Source organism: Oreochromis niloticus, linkage group LG15, assembly GCF_001858045.2.
Source record: "Oreochromis niloticus isolate F11D_XX linkage group LG15, O_niloticus_UMD_NMBU, whole genome shotgun sequence".
In the NCBI taxonomy this organism is placed as follows: domain Eukaryota; kingdom Metazoa; phylum Chordata; class Actinopteri; order Cichliformes; family Cichlidae; genus Oreochromis; species Oreochromis niloticus.
The window spans coordinates 10,710,314-10,722,626 of record NC_031980.2 but is presented as its reverse complement, the minus strand read 5'-3'; the positions used below and the strand labels follow the sequence as shown (position 1 = coordinate 10,722,626).

The 12,313-nt window shown below is 39.5% G+C and overlaps 1 protein-coding gene across 2 annotated transcripts in view; it reads left to right on the top strand.

Annotated features, from left to right (window-relative positions):
- Positions 1-12,313, top strand: part of usta (uronyl 2-sulfotransferase a) — a 61,241-nt gene that overhangs the window by 37,304 nt on the left and 11,624 nt on the right. For both annotated transcript variants that reach the window (XM_003449891.5, XM_005454667.4), the window contains 3 exons: positions 549-704; positions 10,052-10,131; positions 10,232-10,385. In XM_003449891.5, the coding sequence (XP_003449939.1) occupies positions 549-704; positions 10,052-10,131; positions 10,232-10,385 (390 nt within the window). The remainder of the gene's footprint in view (positions 1-548; positions 705-10,051; positions 10,132-10,231; positions 10,386-12,313) is intronic.

Sequence of the window (12,313 nt, the reverse complement as noted above, 5' to 3'; positions counted from 1 at the left end):
CATTCTTGCTGACCTTGTGCTTAAATGTGTTTCGTATTTAAATTACACATCAGCGATAACCTTCCAACGAAAATCATTAGTCAATTTCTTGGAAATGAAATGGACTGGCATTGACAGTTTTAAGTTTGTGAATCATGGATGAGCTAATTGGTGAGTCATGTGTGTACTTGCAAGTGATTTTTGCCTCAGTATCATTTTGACTAAGTTCTGTGGAGGAACTTAAGGGGAAAACAGTGAAGCACTGTATACTCATACTTAGTCTTTGTGTGTGTTATTTTTAGTGTACTGTTAATGTGTTGTCAGGGCAGTTTAGTTCAGCTCTAGAGAGAGCAGATTATAACTAGAGGGCAAAGTTCAGACACAAAGTTACAGGAGAATGTCGTAAGAATTTAATACATTTCCTAATTTCCCTTTTTCTGCTTTTTTCACAATAATTTTTCCTTAGCTGCTTTTTTTTTATAGTCAAATAGCACAGGGTAAATGCACATTTCACTTATCAACAGTGAAAGTAAAATACAAAATACATGTGTGTGTTTCTGTCCTCGCAGGTACTCCCGTTCCCAAGCCAGGTGATTTATAATCGGGTGGGAAAGTGCGGCAGCCGGACGGTGGTCATCTTACTGAGGTTACTCGCTGAGAAACACCAGTTCAACCTGGTCTCCTCTGACATCCACAACAAAACACGCCTCACTAAGCATGAACAGGTAAGATAGCCCAGATCACGCTGTGGTCCAGTGATGCATGGATTTAAAAGATTGGTAGAAGATTATGCAGAAGATCTAACATATGATAACACATTATATTGTGGAACAACAGAAAGAACCAAAAAACTGAACAAAAACAAAAGAGGAAAGCACAAAATATAGAAAAATCTATCTTTTTCGTATTATATTTTGTGTGTGTACATGTTTAGATGTTAAGACATCTTTGTGAGGACAGAACATTGTCATGCTACTATACTTGTGGGGAACCAACAGTCATTTATGGGGACAATTCCCAAGAGTTCGAAGGCATTTTTGAGGCTCAAAATGTGGTTTCAGTGTCAGGGTTACAATGAGGTTATGGTTAGGTTTAGGTTGAAGGTTGGGATTAGGCATTCATTTATAATGATTAGGGTTATGGTAAGCGGTTAGGGAAAGCATTATGTCAATGAGATGTCCTCGCTGAAATGAAAACGTGTGTGTGTGTGTGTGTGTGTGTGTGCGCGTGTGTGTGTGTGTGTGTGTGTGTGTGTGTGTGTGTGTGTGTGTGTGTGTGTGTGTGTGTGTGTGTGTGTGTAATCCAGAATTGTATAAAATAATGTTGAAAATCTCTTTGGGGTCCTGGAAGTTATAAATAAGTCTACGGTCAGTGGAAGCCCCAAACAATATCCTATTTCATCCTAAAAAATGATTTGTGGTTCAGCTATGAAAAAAACGTCCTTTTAATAGTTCATCAAAAGAAGAAAAAAGAGGCACAAGGCTTTAAAATCTGCCAGCTGCTCTTCAGAGGAGTAGATGCAAGATTAGTACCAAAAATAAGGTTCGCTGAAGCACTCCATCTCACATGTAAAATAATACAACAAGTGTATTGTAGAAGCCATTTCACAAAAAGACAGCCGAGTTATCAGAAGTCTACATCAGGGTCCCTTAATAGCTGTTTTGGATCATTTAAAACAATCTAAACTTAGTTTGCCATGGAAATGTAGCTTTTTTTTTTTCTTCTCTTCCCTTTTACTCGGACAGTTTAATCGTCCTGGTTAAATATGGAAAAAAAATGACACTGAAAAAAATAATTTCTTTCATGAGAGGGTTTGTGGTCTTCAAATCCGTCAGCTTTAAACTACTTCCTAACTCATTCATCATTTCTTTTTATATGAGTGTAGTTAAACAGGTCTAAACCATTACAGTGTTAAACAGCCAGGTGATATTGTCACATCCTTCGAGTAGCAGCGTGTGTCCCCCAGGTGAAGCTGAAGCAACTGTGCATTGTTCAAATAACTGTGTGGTCGGTGTCAAATTAACAGCAGCGGTTTATTCAGTGCTTGTTTTGTAGTTATTGTGAGAAAAAGACTGAAGGATCATGAATCTTCTTTTATTATTTCCTGGAATATCTTGAGGACATGAGCATTGGGTTTACAGAGGAAAAACTGCGTTCCTTTAAAAATACCACAGCTTTTTAAGACGTAGTGCCCAGCCATGCTAGTAGGAATAAGAGTGAAAATGCTAAGGTGTATAAATAATGCCCTTTCTTAAATCTTTTTCTAATTGATATATGGAGTACTGTGCAAAAGTCTTGATCCACCCATCATTTTTATAGATTTTGCTAGCAAATTTGGAAAAATTGAAGTTTTTGCAGCTTTCTAAGGGAAAAACAGAGTATGCACAATTCTGAAAATCAGTATTTGGTTGACCACCTTCATCCTTCAATAGAAACTATATAAATAGTAAACCTTCTTGTAATTTCTGTAAATAGTCTTCAGGAATAGTTCTCCAGGCTTTTTGAAGGACCTTCAAAGCTCTTCTTTAGATGTTGGCTGCCTTTTGTTCCATTTCCTGTCAAGATGATCCCACACTGTTCTAATATTGTTGAAGTCTGGGCTCTGAGGAGGTCAATCTATAACTGTGTTTTTCTATCCAAGTATGGTTTTAATAAACTGGGAGTGTGATTGGGATAATTGAATCAATTTGCAGTGAGTCCTCCAAGTGAAAGGGATGAGCCATGATTGCTCAAAAAATACAGCTAACTTATTGAAAGTGTTTTACCCTCCTGAAGCTCGTGGTCCAAGACCAGGAAAATCAAATTATTATTATTCTAGTCTGACCCCACTACAGCATTAGTATCCTTTCCACTTGCCCATACAGCAAGGTTAATCTTTGAGCAGCAATGAGCCTCTACCTTCAAGAACATAGTTCATGGCATCGTTTTCAGCACCATCCGTTCATTACTTCCACAGTTGTGCTAGCACCAGGATGCCAGTTTCCGTTTCTTCTGTCTTACTTTTTCAACATACTTCAGTTCCCATTGCAGGCAGCGGGTTACCAGATGCAATTTCTCTGTCCTACTTGTTATATTTATCTGCTCCAACTTCTAGGATCAGGTTGCCAAATCTTTCTCCATCCCCACAGTTGACCATCCTCCTGGTTTGCGTTTAGCCTTGATAAAACATAGCAACGAAATGTTATCATATACAATTATTGCCTCAAATGGGATTACGGTGGTCTGTGGTGTACTCTGTCACACTTGTGACAGTCATTCCTCATAGTTCGATCAAGAAGCTATAGGAAACTGATGCAAATGAAATTGCTCTTAAGTGCCCTTGTTGTTGATGTCCCATCATTTCAAGTCTCTTTGGGGCTGCGTTCAAAGGATCTGCATTCTCTGCACCAGCTGGTCTTGTTCCTTTTCTTGCAATAACAAATACGTATATGCAGGAAAAACGAATAGATCAAGCATTCCATCTATTAATGACAAGCCAGTGTTGCGCTACAGCAGGGTTTACATGCACGCAGTGTTAAGTTAAACATCCAATGCTTGTCAAACCCATTAAACACTCTTTACTCTTTATACCATTCCTGCCAGAAACCACTGATGACATTTACAAATTAAAAATCTTTCTGCTCTAAACTTTGGCACTGGGATGCCACTTTTTTTTAACCTTTTTTTTTCTCAAAAATCTTCTGCACTTCTCTTTGGCACATCAGTCTCACTATATGGCTTTTAAATGTTGGCAAACTTCAGTCACTGATTAATTAACAATTCAACCTGCTTCTTCATCAACTTTCTTAGTATAAGTTGCCAGATGTAAATACTGCTTATTGCATTTTCATCACCTGGCTACATTTTAGCTCCCTGTACTGGTTGCTATGTCCTTGAACTACTGAGAGCCAATTCTCCCTTCTACTGATGCCAGCTCTATAAAGTCTGGTAGTGGATCCACATCGATAATAACAAAAAGCGACAACATCCTCCAAGTTCCTCATGCCATGGCAGGCACCATCTAATTCTTACTCAGAGAAACTCAGCAGCATCAGTCTGATAGTGCTCCTCACAAAACGTTCTTCTTACCCTTTCCTGCCCCAATTTGCTCCCTCTTCTGGAACTTGATACTAGCCCTGTGCATCATCTTTCTTGACCAGTCATTCATTGCTACTCTCTCGCTGCATCAGTTACACCCTTGCTTATCAGCGTAATTACCCATGACAGTTCCTCTAAATCACAAATGTGCCTTCGGTGACCCCGCTTGTGAGTTTAAATGGTATCTTCTTTTAGGAACTTGACATTTTAAATGTCCTCCAACACAAATTAACTCTACACAGATGCCACTCCTTTCACTGGTATTGGGTTTTTTTTTTCTCCAAAAACCAGTAAGAATTCAAAGAATCGGTCAATATCACTAATCTCTTTCTTGTCCGTTCTTAGCTGCTTTTAAATCTGTTCTGTAGTAAATTTCATCCTTTCAACAGCTGTCCTGAATTTTCATTGTTGCTACTTCATCTCCCATGCCCATCTTTTCCTGTGCATTAAAATAGCAAACGTTACAGTAAATCTTGTCTTTTTGGCATCAATGTCATATAAACTAGACACAATTTCAACCGTGTCTACTCATCACAGCTGTTGCTACTCATCACAAGCCTTCAGCATCAAATGCATCTATATCGCTGTCTATTGTTAACTTCTGATCTCCTCTCCCGCAGGATCATCAAACTTCATTTGAAATATGCTCGCAATCATCCATCACATATGCATCAATTATGCTCCTGGAGGTGGGGGGTCTCCTTTGGGAGCTGAGAGTCCTCGCCTTTGCGTGGTCTTACTTCTCTCTTCTTTGTATTTTGGGTTGGGGTTATTTAGAATTATTGTATCATATACCAGTCACATGTACTTTAAGAGTTCACTTTTTCAGTAATGCAATGCTCTTTTCAGCCATCTGGGTAAAAAAGAAATTTAATCATGTGTTTGTGTGGGAGTGCTGCAGCAATGACTCACATTTGCAGCCTTCTTTCGAAGTAAGGTACTGCTAACCACTTGTGAATGGTCAGCAGATACTAAATATATATAACCATTACTGACCAAACTGATGTAAATATTAAACTAATATTGAAACAGTTACTTGTTTGCCCATTCATCAATCTCTGAATGCTGGCTGCACAGACAGTGGCAGAACACGGTTAGTCTCATTAATTCACGGGGTATAAAACATCTTTTTAGAAAGACTGTGCGCATTCCAGTGTCTAAGCAAGGGGGGGTCCGGTTAAGAGTGTAAGTCTGTGCTTGTGTTTGTGTGTTCTTCTCGCATGTGTACTTCTGTGTTGACTTACGCAGAACCAGACGCATGTCACCTAAGTTTAGAAATGCTGGTCTCATCAGTTGTGGTTCTGGCTCTGGACTGCAATTTTGGATGGGTTTCCTGCTGGCACTCCCAGTAGTGCTTTAATGGGTTTGCCCAGGGTCGATGCCTTGTTTGCTGATTACCAAAAGTGATGGTGCCATGTTTCTCTGGAACTTTGCAAAGCTGCTGTGGGCTTTGAGGCATACAGTTTTGTGAACTATCTATGCACCAGAACGGGCTTAGTGAAAGAGATTTGTGGCATTTCCTGAATAATAATTATAAAAAAAATAAACATAAGACCTTTAAAAAACTAGGAGAAAAATTCTTTACCATCCATTTGTCTGCAATCGAAGTCATGATTCCTACCACTGTCTGGCCAAAGATAAAAGTGTGTACCTTACCGCACTTACTGATTATTTAGGCTTATAATAAGTTGATTGTGAGATATAAAGGCAAACTGAACCCAGGGCAGCAGTCAAGTCTTTCTGTGGTTCCCCCTTCGTTTCCCCTGATGAGCCCTGTGAGGACACCACCAGAGCTGCGGGGAGGAGGTAGTAGGGGCTCAGAGGGTTGCAGGTATGCCTGGAATCTCAGACCATCCTCCACTTTCTTTCTGGTGAATGAAAGTGAGGTCTGGCCAGACGGACCAAAGGGGTGGGGCTGAAAAACACACAAACACAGCAAACGTGCGAAATGCATTCAGTGCCTGCATGTTAACCTGGGCGCGGGGGTGGGAACATCAGGGGAAAATGTTTTTTAAAATGTACATTTATATACGTAATTCAAGTAAAGTAATAAATGCTGTAGAGTGGCCTAATAAATCCCACAGTGCTAATGCAACTCTTACATTTTTTTTTTACTTTTCTAGCAGGAGAGTTCCACAGAAGGGGAAGCAGAGTGAGTGGAAATGTACTGAGTTTATAGAAAAGAGGGGGGTGAAGCCCAAATCTGATTGGGGCCTCAGATTAACCACTCTCTGTACATAAACAAGTATACATATTACTGTTGCTATCCAAACAGTAAGTCTATGACATAACAGCTGCCTGTATGTAGTTTTTTAAGAGAAGGTCATTCAAACTGTTACTTAACCGATCGGTTCATTTGACAGAGAGCATTTTAAATAAAGACTGAAACTGTAACGACGGGGAACATGACCGTTATAAGTAAGATTTGAGAATCGGCCCCAGTTTTACAGACGTGTTGAGAGTATTAAGGAACTCTTTATGCCAATTACAGTAATCTTTATTCTGCGACAATGACAATACTTTACGTCTTAAAGTGAAACCCAACTTACCAAGATTTACTTTTCACTTGTATTTTAAGATTTACTCTTGACGTCATGGATCATGGGAAACGGAAAGAAGGAAAAGTAACGCATTAAAGCAACTTTAACAAACACAAACACTGGAGTCCCAAACTTTTCTTAGCCTTACCTGATAGATGTGAGGAAAGGGCTTCTGCACTTTTCTGCAGGTCATGTATTCATGTATTTAAAAAAAGGCTTGAAAGAAATTCATGTAATCGACCTTTCTTTGCCTTGCATTTAGTTTGCTGCTGCTGGTAACCTCTGAAATAACTGTGCTTGGTCTCTCCTGGCGCTTGTTGATGGACACATAAACTCATCACTGAGAGAGTTTTGGCTCATTGACATCTAGCCGCTGCTTTAAATGTAACCTGGAAGCCAAGATTAAAAAAGAAACTTTCCAACTTGTTAAGGATTCGCCTCCAGCGACATTTTGTTAATGTGCCTGTGATGCCCATTATTCCCTTGTAATGCATAATTCACCTCCGCTGTCCTTCTGCTGTGCAGTAGTGGAGAATTTTAAATGTGCCAAGTTGGTGTCTTCTTCTCCTGCTGCAGCTTTATAGATTTTCGTTTTCTTCTGCAAAGACTGTGTTTTCCTTTTGAAGGGTTTTGTGTGTACTCGTTGCGATAATGATCTAACAGCAGGCACCTCTCCCGGTAGAGTCATGCTCTGTGTTTTGCCACTGGATGAAAAAAGGTGGACATGGACCAATGCAGAACACAAAGAAGCCCTTTCAGCCACTCCTTTTAAAATAAATAAATGAAACCTTGCATGGAATGTAAAAAAAACAACAACCCAACGACAACAAAAAACACATAAACAAAAACAGACTGATTTATTGAAATTATATTGCTGAAGTTCTCTTGCTCTTTTTCTGCACCACTATAAAAGGTAGTATCTCAACAATCCAGATTCCCCTAGATATTGAAGATGTGGGTTTAAGGTGCTAAAGTCACAACTTACAGATCCTCATTACCCAAGCACACCATGCTGTTGAATTTGCAGCAATGTAAAATTGCAGATTGTAGACAGAAATGACTATGGCTCTCTGTAGCAACAATATTGTTATTCAGAGGTGACAGTGACAGCATCTGATAAGTATGGAGTATGGAAGGCATTACAAGAAGAACCAATTATATCCAAATCTATTATATCCAAAGCAATGGACAGTCCACAAGAGAGGTGAAGACGAGTGCAGGCAAGGTGGAGTGGGTGGAGACGAGTGTCAGGAGTGATTTGTAACAGAAGAATAGCAGCAAGAGTGAAAGGGAAGGCTTACAAGCTGTAATGTATGGTTTAAAGATGGCAGCACTGATGAATAGACATTAAGCCGTGCTGGAGGTGACAGTTGAAAATGTTAAGGTTTTCTGGGAGTGACTAGGATGAACTGAGTTAGAAATGAGTATGTCAGAGGGACAGCTCAGGCTAAGCGGCTTGGAGACAGAGAGAGACAAAGGTTGAGATGGTTTGGACAGAGGGGGGGATATTGGGTAGAGTGGAACTGCAAGGAAGGAGGAAAGGAGGAAGATCGCAGAGAAGATTCACGGATAGTAAAGTTGGATGTGCAGAGGGTTGGTGTGAATGAAGAGGATGCTAGGGATAGGGTGAGATGGCAGATGATTCGCTGTGTCGACAATAAAGGGACAAGCTGAAAGACGAATACAAAAAAAAGAAGCAATTATATCACAGGAGTTATGAGGGCACCCACACAAGTCAAATGATGAGCAATTCAGCCATTTTGGTGTTTTTGAAGCAGACACCGTTCTTTATCTGACCTTTTTTCCCCAACCACAGCAGTTGCCCTCTGATAGCCAGTAGAAAATAATACAGATTTTAAGGTGCTTTCAGGACTTAATTATCAGAAGCTCTGTCAGTCCTTTATATATAGTTAGTGATCCCAACTCCTCCATCCTATGTTTTGTTTCCTTGTCCTCAAATCACCTACATTGTTCTGCATTGAGCTTGTTTCATGCTAGACATGGTCATGCTTGTGTTTCCATTATAACCTTGCCTTGAGACCATTTCTGCCCATCTTCTGCAATTAATTTTGTGGGTTAGCCTTGCCTCTCAGTACAGTCCTCAGCCTCTATCTCTCTGTCGAAACATAAAACTGATGACACGCAGACACACAAACACACCTTTTGACTTAAACTTCACATGAATATGACCTCGAGCTGTAATATGTGGTCTGTTTCCTGGCTTTGCAGTGCCGATTCCTGCTCACTGGTCGAAAGGGCTTTGATACTGGGAAATAGGATGAACTTTATTGCAGTTTTATCACTGGTAAAATGAAAAGAAAAGGTTCCTGAAAACAATGTGTCATGTAATTAACAGTGACTCTGGTGCAGGAGAAAAGGTCTCCGTAATTTGAGAGACAAAATGAAAGAAAATTAAAGTAAGACAAGACAAATGGGTAACAGAAGCTACTTGGACTTGAGGTACATTCATCTTTGGACTCAAAGTACCAGTGTTTTTTAACTTCCCCTGTGGTCATACTGAAAGACTGGGCCTATAATCTCTTTTACACTTATCTTCTGTCTTTAAAGGCTTAGCTACTTTAACTTGCCAAAGTTAAACTGCACAACAGAGACTGGAATAAAGAAAGGCAAATGAGTAAGGGGAAAATAAATTCACAGCTTGCATACAAATAGACAAATGCAGCTTAGTATATTTCAAACTGGATAAGAGCGCTGCACTCTCACATCTTAAAGTAAAAGCCACCCAAAATACTCAAAGGTCGCTACAAGCTAGCCAATAATTTGAGTCATTGTTCTGTGTTTTTATTATTTTTAAATTAGGCATACTGCATGATTTACTGATGCAGAGACATAACTTGAATTAAACTAACTTTTTACATGTGTGACTTTGATAACTGGATCTTACATAGTGAATTACTCCAATATGGAACCTTTTATGTGAGGAATGACTAAGAATTTGGATCCAGTTGCTTAGAATTTATGCTATTCTGCACTCTGTAGTTGTACTTCTTGCTTGCCCCTCTATGCAGACCTGGAAGCCCAGTGGGAATATTTTTATTTCATTTTCTTAATTGATTTATTTGTTCATTCTGCAGAGGGTGAAGAAACTTTGAATAACAGCTTTAGAAGTGTTGGTAAAATCTTGGCAAAAGATCCAAGATGTTGAAGTGATGAACATTGTGAGATGAACAAAACAGTGATATTACATTCTGATTCTTTATTGTGAATCCAAGCCGCCCCATATCTATTTACATAATGACTTGTTTATTTTATGAGAGGTTATTTGAGGTCAAATATTTAACCAACTCAGATGGGAATTTTTGATTTCTCTTTAAAAAAACAAAAATTAAAGATGCTGTTTTGTCTAAATTGTCCGTATCCATAGCAGATGTTTGATTTTATGCATATTAATTTTTGTAAAAAGAAACATCAAATGAGTATCTTTTTTTTCCCAGGTGGATCTAATGAAAAATATCAGCAGTATTCCTCAGCCATTCCTTTATACCAGACATGTTCACTTCCTCAACTTTACAAGGTAATGCCTACAAAAGTATTTCATGAGTGTTGGCCAAAATGTGGAGGGGTTGTTTTTTTTATTTGGTTCTTACCCAGTGCTTTTTATTTATCTGTGTCAGGTTCAAGATAGAGCAGCCTGTGTATATCAACATAATCCGGGATCCCATCAATCGCTTCCTCTCCAACTATTTCTTCCGTCGCTTTGGTGACTGGAGGGGCGAGCAGAACCACCTAATCCGAACTCCAGGGATGAAAGATGATGAGAGATACCTGGTGAGAAGCTTTTCTACAGAGATACATTTTATTTTTGAAAAACCTTAAGTACACATGGACTTACTTGCTTAAAGTTCTCGTAGATATGCGTCTTATAGGTTGGGCTTTTGGGCTTTCATTTTTTTTTCTCTTTGTTGTAAATGAAACAACAAGAAACCAAGCTGGTGAATAAATGTATTGCTTTTCTTATAAACAAAGAGGTTTGAACTAACCACAGCCTCAGAGACTAACAAAAAGGAAGCATTACCAGAGCGGCAAAAACTGCGGTTCTTCAAAGCTGTTTGCTACTTGAGGCTGGCTGCAAAAGCAAAAGAGTTCCCATAAACTCCAATGTCAAAATGGTCAACTTTACAGGAGAAACATGTTTACGGCATAGTACAAAAAATAGTTTTGGCCTCTCCTGCTATGCTTCAGTTCACTAGAAGGCACCACATCCTCAATTTGATTTGATGGTGATTCTTAACAGAGAATGACAAGTGGCGTAAGGATAGACCAAAGTTTGAGACAGCAGTTTGTGGAAGGCCTCAGTGAGGAGTGGTTGCTGCTCCCGGGCTTGGCAAATCCCCAAATACTAATGAGAGGCGTGAGAGCTGAGAAAAGTGGGGAAGGGTGGGGCACAAAATCGAGACCTAACTTATAGTGTAGGAAGGTTTATATAGTCGTGGAACCAGAAAGGGAGTGAATGAGATGTGATCCCGAACCTGAAATTCGGATAAATAATCTAAAAGACAGTTGTTGAAGAGGTCATTCCTATCTGTTCAATTCAGTTCAGCCCCAACAATCAGATAACCCCCTATGAGCAAGCACTTGGCGACAGTGGGAAGGAAAAGCTCCCTTTTAACAGGAAGCAGCTAGTTTGGGGGGTATTTGATCTGAACCTCTATTGTGGTTTAAGTCTCTTGGTCGATGGTCTGAGTAGGTCAATGGTAATAAACATGCTGCCTAAGTAGTCTGTGCTCAAGTTGTTTTTTTTAAAGATCTTATTAATATGGTGGACCTTTATCACTGGGCCACACGGCCATGACTAAAAAAGGGAGATGCACACAAATGCCAATTAAAAGACTGTTTTTTCATTTAAAATAAACAAGGAAAGGACTTCATGCTGTGTTTAGTCAGTATGATAAGAAGTGTAAAAAAGTGCATTGGCGAAGAAATGGTGTATGCAGTGTCGGTTAGTGCAAAAAACCCAGAGTCTACCTGCTGTCAGTCACAAACGGTAAGTTACTGAAAACATTTGCCAATCCCCAACAATTATTTGTTCACCGATTTAGCAACCCCAGTAAGACTCTTTCCTCCACCAACACTTACCAAACCCAGCCAAGTATTTTGCAAGTCTATCTTTGCTTGTTCCTCATGTTGCATTTGCTCAACTGTCCTTTGTTTAACAACCTCCAGCTTGTCCTTTTCCATTTCCAGCTTTTGCCTCTCAAACCCCAGCTTTTGCTTTTTCTTTTCATATGTCATTTGCAACAAAATGAGTCATTTACATAATTTCCTTAGGGGTTAATAAATTATTCTGACTCTGATGATTCTGATTCTGCTGTTCAAAAGCCAGGTTTCCTGGTGTAACCACACGTGACAGTATTAATGTCTGATCAGCTCTCATTTGCACAGCCACTAACTCTCCTATTTCAGTCAGCTGTAAGTGACTCTCAGAGTTTGTTTTCTTTATGACAGTTATCACCAAGACCAGTCAAATCAAGTTCATAATTGTCTGTAACTATCAGAAGGTGAACTTTTGTACAACAATCCAGAAAACCGTCACATGGTGATGCAACAAATTCCTCCATCGCTGCCATGATTCAGTCTAAGACCCAGGAAGAGAGAAAAAAAAAACACCCAAAGCCAGCAAACAGCATTGCCCCAGGTCGGTTAGTACATGAAAGATACAACATGTCCCTGAAGTAAAGCGGAAAAGCCCCCTTCTG